This window comes from Lepisma saccharinum, chromosome 1 (genome assembly GCF_977018435.1).
Source record: "Lepisma saccharinum chromosome 1, izLepSacc3.1, whole genome shotgun sequence".
NCBI lineage: Eukaryota > Metazoa > Arthropoda > Insecta > Zygentoma > Lepismatidae > Lepisma > Lepisma saccharinum.
This window is the reverse complement of record NC_139229.1, coordinates 6,313,522-6,340,512: the sequence shown is the minus strand read 5'-3', so window position 1 is coordinate 6,340,512 and position 26,991 is coordinate 6,313,522. Positions and strand designations below refer to the sequence as shown.

General features: G+C 38.3%; 1 protein-coding gene across 1 annotated transcript in view; it reads right to left on the bottom strand.

Annotated features, from left to right (window-relative positions):
- The window catches only part of timeout (circadian regulator timeout), a 318,577-nt gene that overhangs the window by 256,523 nt on the left and 35,063 nt on the right, over positions 1-26,991 (bottom strand). Inside the window, exons 12-16 of the mRNA XM_083112638.1 lie at positions 23,724-23,878; positions 22,776-22,912; positions 21,505-21,664; positions 13,080-13,160; positions 9,693-9,790 (exon numbers count right to left, since the gene is read on the bottom strand). Coding sequence (XP_082968764.1) covers positions 9,693-9,790; positions 13,080-13,160; positions 21,505-21,664; positions 22,776-22,912; positions 23,724-23,878 — 631 coding nt within the window. The remainder of the gene's footprint in view (positions 1-9,692; positions 9,791-13,079; positions 13,161-21,504; positions 21,665-22,775; positions 22,913-23,723; positions 23,879-26,991) is intronic.

The following is a 26,991-nucleotide window of genomic DNA, read 5'->3' as shown; positions in this document are numbered from 1 at the left end:
TTCCCTCCCACGTGTTTATTGGTCGAGCTGTCTCTTGCGCAGAGACTTTTCGTTCGCCGCTCCAGAGTTTCCCGGAACAGAGTATAAGTCCACTTTATGCTGATAGGTCAATCCGAACGTGGCCTACACTTTAAAGCAGGATGCCCAAACTATGGCCCGCTAGAAAACTGATAAACCCTATATTTTTATTTTGAGGCAATGTTTTTAGTGCAAGCAAAATGCAATATGGCCAGTGACAAATTGGTGAGTAGAAGGTTGGGCCTGATTACAAAAAAAGTTTGGACACCCATGCTTTAGAGACAGATCAGGACAACTACGCACTGTGTCTTCACCCACGGTCGAATCCAGGATCTCTTGATTACAGGGCAACAAGTGTTGCCATCGGGGAGGCTTATATGTCAAATCCATGTACTATGGCTCATACAATGGTCATAAATGAGAGAGCCTACAGCTGTGCTCGATTTATGAACACACAGTTCGATTTTTTTAAAAAATATGTACAGATAGGCTAATCGGGACTGGGCCTACAGTTATCAATGGGATCCGAACCACTATGTGCCTCCACTGGATGTTGACGTTACCACTACGCCACCGGGGAAGCAATTTATCTTCTCGATTAACGAAATAAATAAGCAATACATAAAGTGCCGTTCCGCACAAGTTTTCACATCATATAGAGATCAGAACAGAAAAAAACTCAAAATAAAGCAAATCTGTTTATCGCCTCGCCTGGACGCTACAACACTCGAAAATCATTTTTTTATCCTGCATGGATGCAACCCCGCAGCACGGGCGCACAGTGCATCAACTTTAAAATTACGATAAGCAAAATATTCGACTTCTACAGAGCATTCCCTGACATTCGCTACGAGACTCGGCGGAAAGCTGCCCGGCATCAGCGCTTGTCTTTCCCGGTGAACGGGTCAGCGACAGTCGCTAGAGTCTGCTATTAAAATTACAGTTTTCATATTGTGTAAAAACCTTGACTACAGATGGTGTTGAAAATGATGTCCCTCTGCTGCAACACATTCCTGGCATCTCCGAAGGAAATTGGCATTTACATGTGCAAGTTCGTCTACTGTAATTCTCCCGATTTTTCGTACAATACTCTCTTTTAACTCACGGATGGTGTGCGGATTGTCTTTGTATACTTCATTTCCCAATTTTTCTTTCCACTTTTATTCAGAACTGACCCTGTTACTCTAAACATTTTTACGAGGTTTAATATAAGCGACTGTCGCGGACCGGTTCACCGGGAAAGACAAGCGCTGATGCCGGGTCGCTTGCCGCCGAGTCTCGTAGCGAATGTCAGGGAATGCTCTGTATATATGGTTTGATATCGGTTGGTATAACTTCCATAGTCATGTTGGTTTTCAAATGCCACACATAGCCTATTTGTATTTGGGCCTCCCCGCTGGCATTGTGGCGAGTAACGTCGCCGCCTTATAATCAACAGGTGGAGGCATAGATCCTATTTTGAACTGTAGGTCCAGTCCCGATTAGCCTATCTGTACATAAAGTGGACTTAAAACTCCAAAAGATATGCATTTGTGTTCGTATTTTGTTATTTAGCATCGCTTTTCTGTCACTTCTAGCTAATAGCGACGATGTAGATGAGTGACGTTTGCATGAAACTGATGAACTCTCAGACCAAGTCAAAAAAAAAAAAAGGGTGAGTCATCCGTCCCCTACAAGAGAGAGTCATGAAATCCGCCACTCGTAAATCGAGAAGAGGCTGTTTCGAAGCAAGACCCTTGACTGAGGGTTGTTATCGATCGAACGTGGGCATCCGACAAAAGCGCACAACCCACGCCTAACGTGCTCGCGTTGGCAAAGTTGCATTCGGAGGTGCTACTCTGTGTTTCCTCTTTGCTAATCCACCTTTACAGGACAACGAACGTAGATAAGCGAAGACTTTGCATTGGTGTTTGTCGAGACCTGAATCCGTCGTGTTAGTGCCACACGATAAAATCTTTGTTCGCATGTTTCTTCGTCGTATTGATGCGAATGCGACTCTTTGCGAAAGACAAGTGGGCGTATGGTGGCTTGAACTGAAGACATCTGTTTGATGTAAGTACCAATCTGAAATGCAATTACTTAAGCTTACTTATCGGATTACCAGATGCAATCTTGCAGTACCATGTGGGGGTTCTTTCCCTTGCACACAATGCAATTTGTTCGTCATGCAGTAGGCCATATGGCCAGATAAAATTTAAAACACGCCAACAGCTTTCTCCTACGCAACGCATATGTGCACTATAAAAAAGTAGAAAAAATGGTTGCCCAAGACAGTTTCTAATTAACGGCCATTAAATAGTTAAGCTAATGAAACCTAATGACTGTAATTTTAAAGAATCAGATATTTAAAAATCGATTTATAATTGCGTTTTTGTACATTACAAGGCAGACAGAATTTTTAATGGTGGAATATTGGCAATTTTGGTAACTCTTTAACACTGGAAATCATTTATAGACCAGGAGTTTTAATGCGCTACCTGCCAGTGAATCCTATGTATGCTTGTTGCTTCGTCTATTCTAGCAATTCATCCTCATCGCCGCGATTAAACAGACACGCAAAATCGCCAAAAATACACGCTAAGATAAATTCAAGCAAATTTAAAGGTATATATAACAAAATTTTACCTTATGTACACTCCTGCTTTCACATAAAGTGGCACATCTCATAAGGTTAGATAGTTGAAGTACATGGCACTTCATCGGAACAGGAGTGTACATGAATAGTCTTAAATAGAATCACCAAGAACTTGAAGTACAAAAGACTCGACTAGCTACATGTTGACCCATAATTCTTGAGCATGTTTTAGAGGTGTGCATGAGGCTATAATTTGACTATACGTGATCCATTTCTTATGAGTCAACACTGCACTTGACTACAGCATCCTGTGTTTCACTCACATTTTGATAAATCTTGCTCATGAGGATTTTTTCTCAGGTTTTAAACAAATAGTCGCATGCGGCCAGGTCTGGATTTTAGGGAGGATGTGAAAAGTCCCAACATTCTTTGCTACTTAATGGCACTTTTCTCTAATTGCGAAGATTGGGATGAGTGATGTGATGAAATTGACGAAGGGGTACACAACGAACACCAATACCCAGGCCAGGATTCGAAACAGGGACCCCTAGCATCACAGTGCACTCTGCTAACCACTCCGCCATGGAGGTCGGCAGGATGAGTGATGATTGATTAAATTGATGAAGAGACGATCACAAAGAGCACTCATGCCCAAGTCGGGAACTTCAGTGGTGAAATCGAAAGTTGACCACTCAATATGCTTGGCAACCAATTGCCATTAACTCCAAAATACGTGTTTACACAAATAATTCGGAAACTTGATTGTGTCCGAAATGTCTAAAATATGTAGATTTTATGTTATTTCCCTAAAAATATTTGTTTTATGTGCTAAAGATAAAATTATGCATTTCATAGATTACATTGCCATGTGCTTGACTTCCAACGCATAAAAAAAAGGTACCTAAAAATCTGCTCCCTTGTCATTACTAGTTTCTTCAACAGGACTTTGGGCTATGCACATTGAATAAGTGAATATGTAGGATAATCATATATTTCCTGGAAGTCTACACAATCTGCACATGCAGAGGGGGACACATCAATAATTATGATTGACTCAGCAAAGATATCACGGAGGTGGGGAAAAAAAGTTACAAGATGCACTTTTATTCAATACCAGGAATAGAAAAATGGTAATTATGTCATGACCTCAGTTTCTTGGGGACAACATATGATACTTTCTCCCCTACAGAATCCATTACTGCTGCACTGGAACCTTTAACTTTATCTTCTTAAGTCTCTAATTTACCTTCTACTATACAAGTCTGCTAACACAGATTTCCATATGATTAAGGTAATCCTAGATTACCTGCCAGTACAATGAATACTTTATACTACTTTTACCTAACATGAAAATGATTATATTCGCTGTTTGTGTGTTTTGAGGGTGTTCACCACGTAGCTGCTAATTAAAAATCAAATTGGTTACAAAATAAAGTAAGAGGTAGAACAAATGAGCAAATAATCAAAATTCGAAGATCTATGCATGAGATATTTTGCCGTAAAATAGAATATCTATTGATAGTTGATTTCTTGTCACAGCCTACCATCTCTGTTGTGAAAGTTTGTATTTTCAAATTTCGAAATGATGTTTTAAGTCCACTTTATGCATAGATAGGCTAATCGGGACAGGATCTAGAGTATAAAGTCGGATACGAACCAATATGAAATGTGCCTCCACAGGGTATTGAATCATGGATCCCTTGATTACAAGGCGACAACATTACCACTACACCACATTTTTGATATTTAACATCGCCTTTCTGTAACTTTGCCACAGATATAGGCTGAAGATGAGTGATGATTGGAAGAAACTGACAAAGGGACACTTACTGAGAACACCCATGCATAGGGTGGGACTCAAACCCAGGTACTTTGGTGGTGACATGGAAAATAAATCACTTAACATACTCGACCACAAAGCTGGATGATGTGGCAGTAGTGATAGTGTAATAATACATGTGTTAAAAAGCTCATGGTAGTCAGCAATTCTGATGTGTAAAACTGTACAAGACATGACGAAATAAAACCCATTCAAGTTGACTTGCACTGTACACGTACACGGAGAGTCAAATAAAAAAACCTTAAATGTCCATCAAAAACTACAGGGACAGACTGTAAACAGCTCAAATTTACATGAGGTATTAACTGTTATTTACAAACCGACCTCAAGGCTGCAACACTGATCAAGTGAGCTTCACAACAACATTTTTGTCATTTTAAAGATGGCGCCTCCTGCATAAACAAGCACCAGCGAATAGCAGTGGTTTCTAGCCCTCTGGAAGTATAAAACTACGGCAAATGAAAATTCAATGTCTCTATGCATGCTGACCATGCCAGCAAGTTTACGAATGCAGGGACAAGTATGGCAACGGCTTCAGTTTGCAGGCAGATGGGAGGAAAGACCTTCGCAATGGGTCATAAGTGACTTTGTGTGCATCCCAAAGATTCTTCTTCCCGAGATATACAGGCACTAACTCAAGACTTGAAAATATATATGTGTATGCAGCAAACTTGTGCAACTTTACATCCAGAAACCGACTAGATAAAAAACAAATTAAAGTTTTCATTTGTTCCTTGTATTTATGAAGGTACAGAAATGATGATAGGCATAGAAGGAACACACTTAAGTGTACAGGTTATTCAAGAGTCTCCATGTGTATTTAGACATGCATCCCACAGTGTGGACAGGAGTCAGACACTGTCAGTTTAAAGTTTAAGAGCTTTCTTTTGAGGATCTGAAGAAATGAAAGACATAGGGTGACATGTCAGGATTGTAAGCTGGGTTGCCAATGCATCCTGAACACATCTCTCAAGATGTGGACCAGTATTGTAATGAATTATCACTCCAGATGAAAGTGTTCTGGGATGCTTATTCTTTTGGGCTTCATGCAGTTTATTGATGGTCAGCATGCATAACTGGGAATTAACACTCACCACTTGCTCTTGAAACCGGCACCTAGTGATGAATTGGAACTGTTTGACACCATTCTGCTGTTGAAAACTGAACCGCCACTCACAAATTAAACTTGTACTAACACTAGTGATATTTACAGACACCTAGTACCTACTATTATACCCTTCCATTGTTTACGACCAATTTGTTCTCAATTGTGCTGCACAAGGTGACTATCACATCACATACCGCATGATTTCACTTGAAGGACAGCAGTCTGCTTGGTAAGGGTCAAATGGGTGTCAGTAATCACATGTCAGTCACAATATCCTTGATGTATGCCAAACGAAAACGCCCAGGAGCATAATATTTGTAAATCAGATAGGCCACACGAGTGAACCATAAAGTACAACCTTTGTCAGGAAAGTTCCAGGACTGATTCTTTTATTCTTTACCTGTCAAATTGAAACACAAGAAATGGGTGTTATTCAGTCATCTGATATGTGTTCTGAAAATACATGTCCTTGGATCCTTGGAAGTGTTTCCATGTAAACTCACTAGATGGCAGGGCTGTCCTTAGCAACCCACTGTTCAGCTTGTTGGCGCATATAGTTGGAAGTTACACGAGTGATGTGATGGAAGTGGATTCCGAGCAGAGAGTTAATAAGTTCTGGGTTAAGGTAGGAAAACCCCTTGTGAAACATAGGATATGATACAGCAAGCATATGGTGACGAGGCATTATCGAGAAGCTGTGTCTTTGAATGGAACAAAGATTTCGGGATGGTAGAGATTCGGGGACAAAAAGCCACGTCGCTATGAACACTTGGCTGGCACGAGCCAGTTATTCTTTTAGTGCAAGACGATCCCAGAGTGACAAAGACCATGTTGATCGCATTTTTTTGTGCTAACGGTTTGGTCCACCATGAATATCTGCCTGAAGGACAAACGATAAAGCAAAACTTTTATATTGACATCCTGAAACGTTTGTGTCAAGCAATTCAGTGGCACTGTCCTGATTTGTGGGCATCTGGGCAGTGGTTCTTATGCACGACAATGCAAGGCCCCAGTCCAGAAATATCTTGCCAAGCATCGAATCCCTGCTCTACCACATCCCCCTTATTCACCCGAACTGTGATCATGTGATTTTTTTTCCCTTGTGAAAATGCTGCTGAAAAGAAAGCGTCATGAAGATAATGCAGCAATCCAAAAGGCTGTGCAAGATGTTGCTGAGAAGCATCCCAGATGAAGCTTTCTCTGCGTGCTTCCATGACCTGCAGAAACGGTGGCAGCTGTGCATAGATAGCCGAGGGGACTATATTGACAAGACCTAGGACCATTAGTTCGTACGTTGAATAAATTATTTTTTACGAGCTGTTCTGGAACTTTTCTGACAAAGGTTGTAATTATGTGCATAATACGCCATGGCACAACAGCCAGTGAAGTCAGGTACTACCTACCAACAGTTGGTCTCACTCCCACCTGTTGAGGTGGGAGATCATACAACCGGGTACAGAGACAAATGTGGTTAGCATGACCCAGTCGTTTCTGTACGTTTCAATGACAGGGTTACACTATTTATTCACAGCTCCCCAATTTCCTCATGATGGTAGATGGCCACGGGTTCCATACACAGGCCGAAATCTCAGGAAAAGTTGTTATGCTTCTTCTGGTAGACCCAAACCTTAGCCAGAGCCCAAAGCTTGCACCAATTGGCTGATAGTTCGCAGATGGTATGCGCAGGTCAAAACCATAAAATTCCTAACTGCAATAGTCTGTCTAGGCAGGTGTTAGCGACTGGAAGCTTTCTTCGATTGATAACTTAAGTCAGGAAAAGGGCACAAACAGCTTGCTTTGTTAAAAAGCATGGATTGCTTCACAGCTTCTATCTTGCAACTATCGTTGACCAGTTTGCACATTGCCACTTGAGAGCATGGGTAAGATAAGTGTCGGATAATAAAACAATCGCTCCAGAGTTGTAAAATGTTCACAATCGACTTTTACAACCAAGCAATCAGGATCCTACTGCATGCAAAATGTGCAGACATTCAGGAAATTTCCATTTGGAAGCATTGACTGCGAGATTTACAATCCCTGTTGGCCAATCTCTCGCATGCACATGACCTAACATCATATCCAAAAAACCAAAAGCATGATGTAGAGGATACCAGACATCAAGATCCCAATGTGGAGGGGCACTGTCTGGTTGAAATTAGGGATGGCCTTAAAATCTGGATAACAGATATCCAGATTTCAAATAATTCGATATCAATTTTGGATGCGACGGATAACACGAATATCCAGATAATCCAAATATCAAGATCATTTAGATATCCAGATAGAACAGATTTGATGAAGGATTTGTATAAAATCCACACCGTGAAATATGAAAATGGCGAATAAAGAATATGTGGGTAGCCCGTAAAATAGATAAATGATAACACTGTCTAGATAATGCACACATATGGACATCCAGACACTTTGAATAATCCGAATATTTGGATAATTCAGATATCCAGATAATCTGTATATCCAGATATCAGAATATCTGATATCCAGATATTTGAAATCTGGGTAGAAAATTATCCAATATCTGGATAAAATTTTATCCAGATTTGGCCATCCTAGTTGAAATGTACATGTTTTGGTTGGCATAGAAAAATGAAGAGAATCGTAAAATATATATGGTTTGAAGTTATTCAATTAGGAGAGTAAAATGAAATAAAAAGTTACAATTGTCGAAAACCAGATGCTTGCTTGCACTCCAAACATCATACCATATTTACTTGTGTATAATGCACACCCTGGTTTTTGATGTAGAAAAGTGACAAACAACTGTGTCTCTTATATAATGCGCTAAATGACATCATAGCTATTCAATGAGTCACCTGTTGCTATGTGGACAAGGGGAGGATACCCTCTTGTGTAAACAATATGCCCATGCCACCTCCCCCTCTCCCTCCACTCCCAAAGCTTTCACTCTTTAACCACCTTATTTATTCTGTAATAGTAAAAAGCGAGATCAAAATTACCTTATGGATTTGCAGTGTTCAGGAAGTTATTTTCTACTTTTTCTCACCCAACAAATACTGCTGATATGTATCCAATGTGACGGGAGGTGCATGCTCAAATTCTGCCAGAATGGCACTGCTTTTCTTGGTGTCACAGAACATTACATTACAAAGTGACAAATCTTGGGAAATGGCCTTTAAAGTTAAAGTTTTATACATGGTTTTGCTCATTCCTTCCTTACTTTAAAAAAAAAAAAAATTCAAAATTTACACATTTTCCATGATTAATGTAACATTTATACGAGGCTAATTCAGGACCCTCAAACTAGCAGTTACAGCACAAGATTTCCTCCATTAAGGTTTACACACTCCATATATATAATATTATTTGGTCAGTAATACATTTTAATTCTTATTTTCTTTTTCCTTATCATTTTTTCACCTAAAGTACCATTAAAATCAGAAAGTTCCTTTATTTTGTGATGAGCTTATTTCAACCGTATTGCACATTAGTATTGCCATCTCGAATGGAATACTGTTGCCATATTCAGAAACTGCAGAATTTAAGCTTTACAACAACATATAACATGATAGGGTTCCTTACATATGAAAATTCAATCCAAGTGTCACAAAACCATGGAATGGCCCTGTACGGTTTCATGTTGGTTGTCCAAATTATTCCGTGCATAATACGCACCACAGTTTTTGGGAGCAAAAATTTTGGAGCGTGCATTATACATGAGTAAATATGGTGATAACCAACAAAACTGAAGACAAAAACAGTGATAAGAATATGTGTATAAGAAAAGTGATGATGCCACCAGATTCTGAAATTTGAAATGCATAAGCAGTAGGTTCGTGATTTTAATGATTTTACATTTCCCCCTTATTGTCAAAATATAGCAAATTTTACAAATATCCAAAAAATAAAGCATTCAATCGCCCCATAGATTCTCCTGGATCATTTAGAATGATTTCAAATCAGACTTAATTATTTTGAACTCAGTACAGTGAAGTTCTTCAAAAAAATTAGACAGATGTCATTGTATCATTTTTGATGCAGGCGCAGCGATCAGCAAAGCGTTATAACTATCCTGTAACCAAAAGTAAGAAATAATCAAATCACAGGCAAAGCATGCTTCAAAACTACTAAGTGAACTATTGCACATTTTTCACAAAATAAAAGCTGCTACCTACCTTGAATATCAGCAAGGAAGATTTCCCTCATGGCCAAGAACTCTTCTTCTGGTGCCATGTTTTGGCTTCCAAAAAAGTCATTTTCAGGCCATACTTCCCTGTAATAAAAACAAATTATGATAAATACAATGAATGCTCTAAATTGCAGGCAACTAATGAAAAAAGCAGGAACTAGAATTTAGCAGACATAAATGTAAAAATCAGCATTTGGACATTTTTGCATACTTCATAAGCCAGCTTGATGGTTAAGAATGTTATGTGGTTGCCATCAAAGTTCCCCGGTTGCATGCTTGGGTAACAGTTGTCACATGTACTTCAGTCATATGGTCACACTCATGTTCACGTTTGTCACTAACACATACCTCCGTGTCCTCCTCTTCCGCACTAACCAACTCTGTATAACATCTGATGCTTTGATATTTTTCTTGTTACATACTTTGGAGCATGGATGACAACTGTCAAACAAGCATGGAATTGATGTTGTTAACTTTATAATACAAAGCATGTCCAGAAAGTAAGTTCCGTTTGCAATGTATGCTGCAGCTGAGCTGAAATCACTAGAGTGCACATGCATGCCAAGTAGTTGGACCCATTGGCAAGGCAAAGACGTCAGTGTTGGATAAGACAGAAGTGAAGACACTTCGTACTGGGTTGCGATAATGTTCAAGAAAATCGAAACACGCGTGTGAAGTGCGCTCAGTCACACGGTTTTTTGAATACATGGAATGTGCCTTCACTCACAGATCGTGAGTGCTTCAATGGTACGGAGATGGGTGTGACAGTTTAACGAAGGGCGGAACAATGTGCATGATGAGGAACTGCTCGTCCCCATACGGCAGCTGCAATGCAATGACTCCTTACAGACTTTGGCTGGGAAACATTTCCTCATCCCCTGTATAGTCCAGATCTCGCCCATCTGATTTTCATCTCTTTTTGCACCTGAAAGCTTTCCTTGCTGGTCAGAGCTTCGAGGATGACGATGCAGTCCAACAAGCTGTTACTGCTTGGTTATCAACAAAGGTAGCTTCGTTCTTCGATATAGGGATACAGAATATGGTCTGTCGTTATGATAAGTGTCTCAACAGGGATGGCAATTAGGTTGAAAGAAAGTCCAAGGTTCTGTACTGCAGTGTACAATAAAGTGTTTTGTTCCATTACATTTTGTGTTGTCTTAATTGGCCAACGGAACTTACTTTCTGGATGACCCTTGTATTACATTGCTTAGAAGTGCAACAGAACAACGCAGCTAGCATAGAACAAAGAGAAAGAAAGCTTTATGAAAGCACAGTTCACAGTGTAGAATTGAATATTGATGGGTGATACTAGTCACCCGCATGGATAACAGAAGATAAAATAGCACTTGATGATATGTTTAATGTTTATTGTGAATTTCATATTATTTCAGTACTATTTTTCCATAACAAATTTTTCAACAAATTTTATCGCAGGTTGGCCTTGCCCAAAAAAGAATATTGGCTGCACCCTTCCTCTTTTTTTGATTATAGAAATGTATGTAAAGTCTTCTCCATCTGTTTCATTGTCATCACAAGCTTCCCCAAGGCTTCAGCAAACATCCATCCACCTGGCAGTTGGTGACTTGAAGTACAGATTAACCAAGATAAGAATGTCCCCAGGAAACTCATTTACTAAAGTGCACAGTCATTTGTTTTCTCCTCTCGACTCCCCTCCTGCTTTTTGGCACTGCTGCACAATTTGCCTATGCAGAAACACAGGAACAATGCAGCTGATTCTATCACCCATTCTATCCACTCTCTTAATTCAACTACAGTGCCAAGGGGATATTCTTATCTTGGACAAGCTGTAAAGTATTGAATCATTTGTAGATTGTAATCAAAACATACAACTTCTTACAATGACAGTTGTTCCATCTCTCTGATTACATAGAGAGACTCATACATACATCTCTGGCTAATGGAATCAATCTACAATGCCTGAGCTTCCATGTAGCTGAATAGTTAGCACTCTCACCTTTGGTGAAAGCAGCCCCAGATTGATTGCCAGTGGAATATTGTTGGGAAGAATAACGTCTCATGCAGTTATCTCTTTATGTACAGTTTATTTACACCTCTACCCTTCGCCGTATATACATCTTTTCATTACATTCCATTAACAATCTACCCAGGTTGCCTTTTGCCCCATCACAGATAAATGCACTTATCAGGACTTTACTCTACAAGCGCACTATTTAGCATAGCGGTAACCTTCCCCTGCAGTTTCTCACGCAGAGATCCTTATACATATGGCGCTCACTCTGGGTATCTCTATGCATCTATAAAATACTGTCTTAATCCATCGGGCCTTGTATCGGAGTATCTGAGCAACGGCAACTTTCTGAGATCTGTGAGTCCGAGTATCTGAGAGCCTGTAACAAGTTGGAGCCTGGTATTTATACCTCCGACAAACGGCCCACCCCAACCACCAGGACAAGGCCCTTTCGTTACCTTTCAAACAGGAAAGCCGTTGAGGGAAAACAACCGTTGGCTTCCCCGGCTACCGGGCAGAAACCAACCTAGGCATTTACAAATATCCCAACTTTTATACATATACTTTCCATTTTAGAGCTGTGTGCGTAAAAACCACACAGCAATATCCAAAATCTCAGTGTCGACACACCATTGTGAGGACAATTAGGGAGTTGTTTGAAAGCAAGAGTAGTGGACTGTAATCCTGGAAGCCAGAAAACAATGACTATGAAACACAATGAAAAAACACTTGGCAGGCCTTGCCTCTTGGACCAGTGTTTGATTTAGTTTTTATCTAGTCTTCCATCTCATGGAATTCCTTTCACTAAACCAGTGGCAATTTTTTGGTACCTGGAATCCAGATCATAGAAACTCTAGATAAATTGCATCTCCCCCTCCCTTTGCTATGACCTCCCACAAGAACACAAGTTACCATAGAAACCATTTTTACCAAGCATTAATAAAAGCATGTTTTTATCACATGACAAACACAAAATGAGGCAGTATTAAAAGGTACTTTGATGATATTATGGAAGAATTAACTTCTACATGTCACTTTATTGTGTAGGTATTCAACCTTTTTTCTATATTCTTCCACCTACACACGAAATACCAGGCATAATTACAGTGAATAAAAAATAGATTAAATTTTAATGTAAATTATTATCTGAGCAGGAAACGCAGCAAACCAGGTCAACAATTATTGGAGCAATGGTACACTTATAACTAACGACATGCCACATTGTAGACCGCTAGAAGTAAATTGCATGGGGCCACTTTGTTGATGAAAGCAACGCAAAAGGTTTCCAATAACCTGCAAGTGGCTGGTAACCATGTTTTACTGCACATGCATAAGATTAAAAAAACAGAAGTGAAAAAAATCATTAGTTTTAAGATCACTTACCTAGCAGCCCTGAGTAAACCAATTGCTTCTTCAAATTTTCCATCAAAAAGATAAGTTTGTATTCTTCGCATAGCATCAGCTCTATAATAAAAAGAAAAATGAATGAAATGCCTTTATCTATACATGTCACAGATTTGAAGGTGCTAGTTATATTTTCTGCATTTAGTGGGCTTGGGGACCGAGCATATTAAGTGGTCCACTTTCTATCTCGACACTAAAGTTCCTGGGATCAAATCCCAGTCTGGGCATGCGTGGTTTTCTCGTTTAATCTCCACTCATTCTCATTCTCGAATTTGCCTAAAGTAGCAGAAAAGCAACGTAAAAATACATAAATTACAAAATTCATTTTCAACATTTGCTAATTAGCATTGAAACAAATTAAATTCAGGATTCAAGATCATAACAATCCTACAATTATACTCTGTCATTTGAATCTGTGAAGCAAGGCTGCACAGAACTGAAAAGAAGGGAAGGTGCAAAGTAAAATAATGCAAGTTTTTACTTTTCCTGTTACGTTTCATCCTGGTTTTCCAGTGCTTTTTCAAGCTTATACCAAGATAAACACACGCACATTTTAAGACAAACACAGAAAAGAAAAGGGGTTGAAACTAAGTGGGCATACGAAGCAGTACATGCTGCTGCAAAGGCTGGTAGCTGCAGTTGCTTTTCCCCTCCATGCAATCTTGTTTCCTTTCAAATGTTCATTTGTCGAGCCCTCTCGAGTCACTATTTATTATTATTATTTATTATCTTCATAGGATTGGTTATGATTTATCACTGAGTCTATCTCTTAATTTAACAATTACTAAATAATGGTCACTGGCACAGTCAGAACCTCTATGTGAACGAACATCAATTATACTAGTATGCCTTCTCTTATGAAAAACTAAATATACTGACCAAGGCAGTAATTTATTTTATTACAAACATAAACTAAACATAATGTTTCAACCTTCTAGCAAGGTCTTCATCAGACTCTCTATCAAGTACAAACTAACAAGATACACAAAAAGGGCATTATATATACACAAACATTACTCCCTCCAGACTATTAGAAAATTGTTAGGAACTTTCTAGCAGGTGTCTTTCACTTGCCAACTGTACTTTCACCTAAAAGGCTAAACATAATTACTTACATATAGAATGTGGTTGGACTTTTTATCTCGCGCTCTTTTTCCTTATTTTTCTCCCTTCTCCTCTCCTCTTTCTCTCTTGTCCTTTTCACTCTTTCTAACACCTTCTTCCATTCTTTGTTTAACTTCAGTTCCCCATTCTCTTATCAATGAGAATATGATCTGTCTGATTATGAGTTTTACCATCTGGAGAAGACCCGGTATATTTATGGATATCTTTATGTTTAAAAGTGGTACTCTTCACATATTCTTTGAGGTTGCAAAAGTAATCAATCTTATGCCATTATCTTAATTCATGAAGACTTTCTTTACCAATCGTGGGTTTAAATCCCTCTTCTTTACCAATCTGTGCATTACAGTCACCTAATAGAACTTTCATATCATACTGGGAAAATTTATCAAAGACCTGTTCTAACTCTGCATAAAATTCATCTTTAGTATTATCATCTTTATCTTCCGTTGGTGCATGTATGTTTATTAAAATAATTTTACACCACCTACCCTGTAACACTGGATATGGTATCCTAGCATTAATAAATTCTACTGTTTTAAGAGCCAAGATAATTATATTATTTATGAAGAAGCCTGTTCCAAAATTATGATTTTGGATAACGTTGAGATGGACCTAAAGGAAATCTGTAGGGATGGAAAAGAGTATATAGATCTTGCTCAGGTTAGGGACAGATGGAAGGCCTGAGTTGCAGCAGCCATGAACCTTCGGGTTTAAGAAGGCTAATAGGGTTACATAAGCCATACAATATTTCATTTAGTTCATTATTAATACAAGTAATGGCTTGATGCCCTATATAGTAAAATACCTATACAATAAAACTACATCGAAATAAAATGTGACTTTAAAATGTTTACATGATTTGTAGAATATTCTATAGTATCATACATAGCATATATATTGAAAATAAATCGAAAGTTAAGGATGTGTGGATATGAGTGGATATGGAATTGACTTTTCATGGAAAGAGATTAAAATTTTAATTAATTATATATAGAGAAGGGGGGAGAGCATTGAAAACAATACAGACTGTGAGTTAGAATTTATAAACATATGAACGTAGAAGGTGACAGAACTGTGCTTTCTGGTACTGAGTTTGACCTATCGTCGGGAGTGAATTCCAGGTTACTGCTACTAGGTACAAGAAGAACTTCTGACCAAATCTGCTTTGTTAGGTTTGGGGATTACTAGGTCTCTATGTAAAGACGATCTGGTGTTGATCTGCTACTTGCGAAGAGACTTGCTTTCATTCCTGCACTACAGAGATTCCAAGGACAGACTATAGGGATAGTAATAATAGTAAAAATAAGTATCTGCCAATGTAATATAATTGCTTAGCGGTGTCCTATCTATTAATTTTAGGGATGGGATGGATTAATCAGTACTCTATCGGTATCAGCCAATATAGGCATATCGGTGTATCAGTAAAATTATCGATCTGATATATCTATAAATATCTTATAATTTAGTGCAAAATTCTGCCACTTTTTTATAATTTTTATGGATAATCTTGATGTCCTACTTCTTAAGGGCTACTTGGAATAGTTTATCGGATCGGTATCGGCCAAAATTGCATATGGTCCCACCCCTAATTACTTTGCAAATAAATTTAGTGTGCATATTATAATTTCTATTTTACCTGCCTCAACACTACAAAATGTTGAAACTATTTCCCAGATTTTACATTTTTATAGAATTTATGTTTGCAAGCTGCTGGCCCTTATAAAACTTATAATCAAATTATAAACACTGCACTACGGGGTATAAGGGGTAACCCTTTCTGAACATCTAAAGGTCAGCCTCTCATTTAAGTAGTACACCCTGCACTGCATTTAGCAGGCTAACAAGGCTCTGTCGTCTGGACCCATGGCCAGTATAATCCTCTGTGAGACTGATGGTGTGTCCTCCATATGTGTTTGCGATTGTAGCTTCATCAATCTCATCGCAGCCAAGAAGTGGAAGAAAAGCGAAGTGAAGTAAAACAAATCAATCAATCCACTACACAACCTAGTGGGTTGATTTTGATTGATTGGTTTGCCTTAATTCACTTCACTGGATATTATTTTGGTAAAGTTTCAATACATATATTACATACGGTTTAATACTGTTTTCCTGAAGTAAAACAACTAACACTCTAGTCTCCTTAAACCAAAAGGTTTATGGCTGCAGCAACACAAACCTTCCATATGTCCCTATCCTATGCAAGATCTAGGGCAGAGCCGATACCATATTGAACCGATGCCGATACTCTTTCCTATTCCCACAGATACTCGAAAATTGCAATAATGAAAATTTGTTCAAAATATTGACTAATATTGGTGTCTAAATATTCTCCTCCAATTATATGCATCTTTAATTATACACATACACTTAATTATGCGTTACTAAAGACTCAGCCCTCATAGTCAAAAGCCACCTCTTCTTGTCAGTCTCATCGTACACATAGATATGTACACATATCATTGACTTGAAAGTAGCCCATATCACTTTGAACCTATACCGTACTCATGCTACTGTCAAATTCCAACCAATGCTTGAAAATTTTAAGAACTAAAAGTTGTTCAAAATAGAGTAAACCCTCGTTAACACGAATCCCAAGGGACCAAAAAATTAAGAGTTCGTGTTAAAAAAATTTGTGCTAACCGGGGACTCAAATTTTATTGTTGCAATACAGTTCTTTCTACACATAAACCAGATGTGGCAGCATTAAGAACTTTTTCATGATCTTTAAGTATTGTAGATAATGTGGATTTGACAATTCCATACTGGTCAGCCATTGTTGTTTTGTTCATTGCACCACGGTCTACTTCCTCTAGGATTTTCAGTTTTGTTTGCAGATCTATGTCTGTCTGCTTCCTCTTGGCAGTGACTTCCGTCTTACTGCTTGCTTACAACTCGATGTTACTCGTACTGGCTACGTTTTAAAGAATAGGAAAACACATCTGAACACACAACTGAATTTGTTGGTTAAACACGTATAAGCTCAGTGTTGACGCGATGATCACGATTGTCAAGCAATTGCACCCAAGTTTAAATCTTGATGTTACTCGTACTGGCTATATGTTTTAAAGAATAGAAAAACACATTTGAACACATTGTTTATCTGAATCTGTTGGTTACAATACTGTATAAGTTGATTGTTGAGAAGATGATAGAGATTGTTGAGCGATTTCTTACATACCTAGCAGAGGAAAGACAGAGGAACAACAGAAAAAAAATATGAAAAACTTCGAAAGTTTGTGTTAAATGAGATCTAATGACGCAACGGACTAAAAAACAGTTCGTAATTCGTGGTAACTGAAAATCACATTAACCAATAAAACTTTCTATAAGATATAATACATCCCTGCCGGGACCAACATTTTGTTCATGTTAACCGAGTGTTCGTCTTAAGCGAGTTTGTTCCACTCTAAGCATCAATTTACTAGAATTTAGCCTTAGAACTTTTAAAATTTCTGCATAACTTTCAGGATAATTAGACTTTGTGAAACTGGCTTGTGGCATTTTTGCAATCATAATGCCAGAAAAGTATCGGGCAGTATCGGTAAATAAAATTCATGCAATACTTTCCGATACCAATACCTAGAGGCATGAATATTTTGCTTTTGACGAAAACACGAAATGTGAAATAGCACATTGTAAAGTTAAATTTTCATGTTACTGCCAGGTGTGAGGTGCATTTTCCTATCCTGCTTTGTCACGAAACGTTGCAAAATGAACTGCAAAATGTCAAATAGACTCAAACACAAAATTGAGTTTATTTACTGATATGACCCTTTCTGAAGTTTGAATTATCCTGTGAGTTATGCAATTCACGGAAAATTAATTAATTCTGCTGTAAATATTTGAGAAGCAAAAATGGACCCCTTTAGACAGGAATAAACATAATACTCTGGTATTATTATTAGAAGGGATATGTTTATTTTGTCTGAGAAGTGCATTTTTAAAATCAAGGATTATATTCACACTTTTAAAACGAAAATGTCATTTTATATACTCCTTTAGATGCAATTTTTCACTGCTATAACACCGAAATTTTATTTTATTTACCGCTTTTGAACCTGAAATTGACTTTCTTTGTACCAAAATTTTGCATTTTCATTTACCAAAAATATGTGCCTCTACACTACACCAGCATCAGTATGGGCTCAGCCCTATTCTAATATCATTAGCACTTCCATGTCTGTGTACTGTCCTAAGTAAATTAAAGAAACCTTCTGTTCGGCCTCACAGCAGAATTAAAGAGACCAGTAAGATATTTTATGGTTTCTAATTCCCCCCACACACACTTAGCACCTGTGGGGCTTGGAAGCCACAAAACATCCCCTTGCAATGGTAAATTCTACAAAGTAAAAACTGCAATCCAGGACAACATTTAGCAATGATTTTCTTTGCTTGCTCTCAATATAAAGGTGGTTTTTTTTCAAACCAAATAAATACTCAGATGAACTAACTTTTAATACAAGGTAACACTGCAGGCAATCCCATGCCAATAATTCAAGTGCCATATCTAGAAAGATAAAACAATTCCTTGTTTGTCTTGTGATATTTATTTAGTTAAAAATAAATTGTTGTACAAATCAACATGAAATGCATGCAATTAAGAAAGCCTATGTTGCTTTCAAATATTCTGATCTAAATATACAGGGTGATTCAGAATTACTATTACACACTTCTAGGGGTTGTAGAGGGGACTTAGTAGATCAAATTTTCATAAGGAACCCATGTCCGGAAACGTACCGTTTTGTTACTACACAGATGACAAGATCACATAATTTCACATCTCCTGCTTTACCTGCGTCACTACAGGAGCTGCTCGATGTGGCGACCCTGAAATTCATTGCAAACAGTGCACCTCCGAAGGATGTTTGTATACACACGCTCAAAAATACCTGGTGTGTGTTGAATCATGTCTGCTGCAGCCAGAACTCGTGCAACCAGGTCTTCCTGAGACACTACAGGAGTCTCATAAACAAGACTCTTCATGTGGCCCCATACGAAAAAGTCAAGAGGAGTTAGATCCGACGATCGTGGTGGCCAAGGAGTTGGTCTACCATGACCTATCCACCTGTCCCCGTATGCTTGATTGAGATGTTGTCGGACGTCATGGGAAAAGTGCGGTACACATGACATCAGGTGACTGAAGACGTCGCCCTCCATCAATGTGGGTTGCCTACCCTGAAGTGGGAGATGTGAAATTATGTGATCTTGTCATCTGTGTAGTACCAAAACGATACGTTTCCGGACATGGGTTCCTTATCAAAACTTGATCTACTAAATCCCCTCTACAACCCCTAGAAGTGTGTAATAGGAATTCTGAATCACCCTGTACTTGTATTTAAAATACACTAGACCAGACCCGATATCAATGACAATGTATAGAGGCACATATTTATAATTAATAAAAAATCAAAATTTCGGTACAAAAACTTCGCATACTTCTTGATCAAAAGCAGTATATAAAATGTCATTTTAATCTTAAAATACAGTGTGTTTGAAAAGTTCCTGAACTCATAATTTAGAAAAAAGCAACTAAGGCATTTGCTTGGATGAGTTGGCAAGCCTGCCAGTAGGGATTGGTATCATCTTGAAGAACGAGTTTATGTTACATTTAGAGCAGTGCCACTGTTACAGTCCTCGGTCTGAGACTTACAATCACAGTTTGTCAACAATGCCTTATAAGCACATCGCCCACTGAGACATGGGGAAACGCGGAGAAATGCAGCAACAGAACTTCTGTTGTCTGCTTCTATTGAAATCAAATGGTGTAACACCCACTACAGGTAACCTCGCAGAACCGAAGCAATTGCAGATTCGGAATCTGCACATCAAGACCTTTCAATAGAGTATATGGAAGGGGCGGGGGGTCTACCATATACTCTATTAAAAAAGCTCTTGACGTGCAGATTCCGAATCTGCAATCGCTTTTTTTTTTGGGCGAAAATTTAAAATCGCCATATCTCCGTTCCTCATTGAGCTAGGAGGATGGTTGATAGCTTGTTGGACTCGGAAATGAGTCCTCTTTCAGATTCTACAATACAAAATGGGGGTTTCCATTTACAATTTGACAGTTGCCCCTGCCCCACCCCCAGGGTGCGGGGGTGGGGAATCAAGTGTGATATCATTGAATAGCTTTTTTTCACTTATTAAACACGTATGTTTTCATTTTCTGATTCGATGTGTATTTCTCACAATATGTGACCCTTCCGGGACTTTTAGACCCGGTAGATAAATTAATTAGACAGTATGAATATAAAAACCTTAGAAGAGAACATGAGTCATTAGATATCCATAATTCAATTTTCCACAAATTCCGTAAGATTATACAAAGCTTTATTTAATTAATATCCTTTTATTGCTAATATTTGGTTTTTTTGAGGGGTGAGTGTTTTGATATTGTTCAGTAGATGATTGAAATACCATATTCCAGCATTCATAGGTGTAGATTGAGTTAAATGCAACCTGGTATATGTTTGGTGATATGTAATCGTTTTTTCTTCTGGTATTGTAATTATGCAATTGAAATTTTTTGGGTAATTTCCAGTATTTAAAACATATAGAATAACTTTATAAATATAAAGAAAAATAGTCATTATTCGATTCTCTTTGAAGACTTCTTTACAAGTAGATTTATTGTTTAATTTATACATAATTCTTAAGGCTGTTTTTTGGAGACATAATATTCTGGATGTTTAATATGTGATACACTGCCCCATATTATAATACCATATTCAATATAAGGATATATTAACCAATAGTAAATTGTCTTGTTAATTTCTGTCAAATTATATTTAGCAAGTTGTTTCAATATATAAAGATTAGAAGCTACATTACTACATATGTTGTCTATCTGCTCATCCCATGATAGATCTTTGTCAATAATAATTCCTAATAATTTGGTGGAATGTTCAACATCAATTTCAGCATCATCTATAAATGTAGCATGTGTCACATTATTATTAGCGTTGCTTCGATTAAAAATCATAAATTTAGATTTGTTATTATTAATTGTTAATTCATTAAGATTTAAATACTGAATTGTATGACTAATTTTTATAAATGTATTGTTTTCAAGTTTTGTAATGTCCTTGTAATTAAACAACACTGTTGTGTCATTGTCATCAGCGTAAGTAATTATCCTCATGTTAGGGTTTTCAGGGATATCATTCATATAAAAAAAAAAGATAACTCATGTAAGAGCAAGGAAAGAGCTCTCACATTTCTAGTGCTAAAGGGAGGTATTCCTTAATATATAGAATAATGACTGCTCATATATACTTACTTCTGCTCATCAATATCCAAGTCTGACGCAGCATCAAAGGGAACCATGTCTGTAGGGATCTCGCTCTGACCTTGCAACACTGTGGAAAGCTGTGGCCCAATCTCATCCCATGCCTCTTCCTTCCCTCTGGCAGCTGCTTGGTTGGCACCACTACTTTGATCTGAAAGAAAGAATACACAATAAAATGACTTTCACAAACTCCTGTAAAAATGGAAGATGAAAGTCAGTGATGAACACCGGAGTGGGAGGCCAGATTAAGAGGCAACTGAGGCAGTGAAGCATCATATCGACCAGTGAATCCGTTAATTTAGTACTCTCTCCCCTGACTTAAACAATTATATCCGTACTGAACCTTCATTCTGCTGTAGATTGCAGAAGGTTTCATTCCCTCTGACCACAAAGAAATGAATAACATTTTGTTCTCATCTACAGCGCAAGTCAACAGTGGAGCAGCTATGTTGCATGAGCTATTGCGCAGGTGCATACTGCTCGATTGTCACCACACCTTTATGACATGTTACTAAGGAACCATTTTGAGTAAGGAAATATAAATTTTCATTGTGTATAAATCTGCATGAAGTTTAAGAATAAAATTCCTGTTTTTTTAATGACTTACCCTCGTACATACAGCGGAACTCCAATTTTAAATTTTCTCACATTATATATTGTATTTTGACGGTACCAACATAGCAAAAAGTCACAAAATTTTCCTCAATTTTATATCTTATGTCTTATGATATTCCTAAAACAGAAAGATTCAAGAATTCGCCATTATTTAGAATGTCCTTTGCATACAACAAAATATCTATATTGTGATGTAATCTTGATTTTAGTATCTCAATCAATGAGTACAAAAAAAATATTAAGACAAGTGTTTACAACATAAAATATAAGATTTAGTGTTATACTTAGCAATATATCACTGCATATGAATAAAAATGACATGTTTTTTTTTTGTTTTTTTTTTTGGGTCTTGTTCTGTATTGTTTTGGGTGAAGCGCTTCTAAATTGCTAATTGGGCATTATATGATTCTATAGCATAGTTTAGTAATTTATATTACATTATATTTGTGTATGTGTTCTACCTGTGTTATGTCTCACTGTATTATATTATGTGTTTCTCTTGTTTTTGTTTTTTTATAATTTCTCTTTTGAAGGAAATAAATAAATTTTCCTGAATTTTAAGTTCTTTCACCTTGGTCCCCAGAAGAAAATGTAAAATCAAAGTTCAACTGTATTTTCAGTGTGTTAGCAACATAGTGTGTACTTACTGCCTCTTTTCTTCTGAGCTTTCTTCCGGTGCTTCTTATTCTTCCCTTGCACCACAACATTCTTGGTTTTGGTACAGAACTGCTCTAAAAGTTTCAGGAACACATGGGCCGTTTCAATCAAATCTTTCAAGTATTTCCTGTACAAGGAAAGAATAATATGGTACAGCTGTAATATCTTAGTTACTACAATTTAATATCAAAAAATAAATATTACATACTGACAGTTAAAATCGTAGCTTCTAACCTGTGATTGAATATAGTACACAAATTGACACTAGACAGTGCAATCATGGGCACTTCTGGATTGTAGCGTCCCCTTTGGAAGTCAATAGAGTTGTGTCCATGACTGACTTTTTACAGTTTATGAGGAATGGACAAACATCTAATTGGAGACTTGTGAAGACTGAGATTGGCTTGGTAACTCAGATGATATGTGGTACCAGGTTTGAGTCATAATTTTCACAAACTTTAACATTGCTATTTCCCAAAATATCAACAGACCCCTTTTGAGCAATTGTTACCTCTCACGATCAGCCAGACAAGTCAATCAAATCGTTTGATTGATTTGCTATATTTTACTTCGCTTTTTGTGCCACTTTTGGCTAATTTGCGAAGATGGGGATGAGTGATGACATGATCAAATTGATGAATGGACACTCACAAACATCCATGCCCAGGCTAGGTTTCGAACCTGGGACCCCTGGCATCATAGTGCAATGTGCAAAACACTCCGCCACAGGGGACGGCTCAATCAAGTTGTTACTCTTGGTAACTCGAACAACAGTTGACTAACAATAACCATCACATGATACTTTTTCAACTTTTGCTCATTAGTTTCCTAACGAAGTACAAAATATCAAATTCATGCTAGAAATTCAAATCTAGATTTCCGATCAGGTTTAGGTGGCAGCAGGACCAAAAAGTAATGGTATTTGAAGAATTACTTACCTGGAGAGTTTCACTTCATCATAATTTATGAGAAGGGTTACAATAAGCTCTCTGTACTCAACAATATAAAATATATTGCTCTTCATAACCCTTGCGCTTTCTCTTACACCCTCATCCGGAGACTTATCCATGGTAACTAATGTCATAAGCAGCTCCTAGGGTAGAGTAAAAATACAAAAATAACTGAACAGTCAATTAAGTTGGTCTAAACCAGGCTGGATAAAAAAAATTAAAAAAAGATTTTTTAAAAAAAAACATTATTGCTTATTTTTTTTAAAATCTGATATTTTCTTATTCAAATAAAAGGTAAAGGATAAAGTGCTCCTCTGTGCTTAGCACCATGCCATGAAGGCGTATAGGGGGTGTGGGTGTAACGCCCCACACTTTCTTGATCCGGTTGTGAGTGGGGGCGATGTGATCAGCACCATGCTCCTGACCACCTATACACACAAGGGTTTCCCCCAGGTACCCATGTCATTCAACGCTGGGTGGGCACTGGGGTCGCTTCCAATGTTAGAAAAGTTCCCGGATTTGAACCGGCCGGGGATCGAACCCGGGATCTTGAGCATGGTAGTCAGATGCATTACCGACTGAGCCACCGTGGATTTTTATGACAAAAACATGCTTATAACTGCTTCTACGGTATGATAAATGTTTCTTTTATAGAAAGGGTTTTTCTAGTAAATGGCCCTGTAAAATATTTGAACAGTTTGAGTAAAGCAAATAAAAAATTACATGCAAATATACACTTTTCTGTTTCTCATACTGTATACATATGAACCTATTTATTTGACAAATACAACTGCCACGACACGGCGTAATTCTCGGCTAGAGGGGTCTGTGCATTGCCGGGGCGCGACGTCATTCTCACTCACTCAGCTGTTACAAAGGACATTCACATAGCGTGACGTCACTCGAGAGTATGAAGTCCATTCCAATACTATACAATACGCGTGAGTTCTCGTAGCACCGGGCAACCTGTGTTTGCGACCGTGCGATTGCAGTTAACGGCCGCTCTCCGTCTATTGGCTTCTTTAATCCAGATTTCATCAGTGCGCACAACTTGGACTACTGTTGGTGTTCCTCATGGCTCCTACCGGTGGCGCCACACCCAAAAACAAAAATTCTACCCCCAAGCAAAACACTCACTTTGGTTTCGAACAGGGTGGCCCTGTCCGTCATTCCCCCCCACCTTCACCTCTGACAAAAAGGAAGCCTGATTCGCCCCTACAACAGCCCCAGGACCACTGGAAAAAGTCATTCAACCCGTCACCTGCAAACCCCTTCAGCCCCTCAGCCACCCCTTCCTCCCAGACACCAGGCACCAACGTTCAGACATCAAACTCCAATGCAACTGGCGTATCTTCAATAGACAGTGTTCCCGTTTCTCAGACTATCAAGCTAGAGATGCACAGAAAACTGGTATTAGAAATTACTACCCTCGTCGCTAAAGATAAAAACATATCAGAAGAAAGAAAATCCATCCTCTTAGAACTGATGAGCAAATTAGAACAAGTACATGAAGAAACAGTGTCGGAGAACAAATCACTCAACGCCGTAAATAAAATCCTTCAAGATAGAAATCACCATGTCCAATCTGCAACCCCTAGAGAAGACGTATTATACTCCCAGGTTGTATCAACAAAAAAACCCGACAAACAACAACAAATACAGAAAGCCACATCTACCGTAAAGCACACTGTCTTTATGTCCGACAAAGATAGGAAAATGAGTGCTAAGAAGATACAGGAAATCTTGACCACCACAGTAAATCCAGTGAGGGAAAATATCAAAATCAAAAGCATAAGAACCACAAATCAAATGGTGATAGTGGAAACAGCTTCCAGAGAAGGAGCCGAGAAATTAATTAATAATAAAGATCTTCCTAAACACAACATCAAAGTAGAAAACCCTAGAAAAAAGGATCCACTTCTGATCATATATGACGTTCCGGCCAATAAAGACCCAGAGGAATTTTACACAGAATTTTACAGCCTTAATCTCAAAGAATCAATTCCATATGAAGAATACACAAATGATTTCAATGTGAGATTTAAAACAGGACCCCGTAACAGCAACACAGTACATCTAGTTGTACAAACCACAAGTAAAATTAGAAAAATCCTTCTTCGCACAGAAAACGTATATTTACCGTTCCTATCTCTTTTCATCAAAGATTATATCGTGGTTGCACGTTGCCTGAAATGTGGAGATCTGGGCCACGTAGTAAAATACTGCAAAAACAAACCCTTGTGCACCCATTGTGGAAATGAGAATCATGAACGCCAACACTGTGATAAAAAAAACCAACCGAAAACATGCATTCCATGTAAAAACAGGAACAAAACATGCAATAGTAAAGACAACAAAGACTGCCCAACATACACCCTCATGTGGCAAAGACTAGTGGACAAGACAGACTATGGAGAACACCCCTAAAACAAAACGGAAAAGAAATCCACCAAGTAGAAGAAAAAGAAACGCTAAAAGAGCGGCAGCATACCGACTAAAAAAAGCAATCGATTTAGTAAACTCTTCCACGCTAAACCCAGAAGCTCCCCCCTTCATGTACCCATATAGCACATACTTCAATCCCCCAACCCTTCTCGACCTCTCTACTGAACCGTCCAACCTATCGGAGAATATAAAATTCACTGCAAACACCCATTCCATCCTCAACGACCCTTTTCCAACACCTTCTGCCCCAATTGAGGTAATAAAACCCGCTCTGACACGAACACCTACATCTGACACATCATCTCACACCCCTCTCACATTCAAGAAAATTGAACTCACTGCAGAAGACACACTTGACTTATATGACACCGATCTCGATACTGACTCGGAACCTCCATCACCCTCGCCAGAACACTCATCCCATCCCTCGGATCCGTACCTAATATATAGAAATTTCGAACACAACTTGAAACTTTCACGCCTAGAAGAGAGAGAGATTCTCATTACTGCACTGAGACTACTAGTCAGGAAGAAGCATAGCAAGGGCAACACTATTACCTTCCCCATACCAGAAGCAGTGGACAGGATAATGTTAAAAACTTACAACCTTCCTACCGACACAGAGGAGCTGCTCCGGCTAACCGAGACAGCTTTCGGACGTCGCGGAGAGTCCCTGGTACTTGACGATGTTTACGCGGACTTTGTAAGGGCACACGGGAGAATGGAGTTCATAGCTACAAACGAATGGCCCCGATGCCACCAATTAGTACGGCACTCATAGATAACGACAAGATACGCGTTGCACAGATCA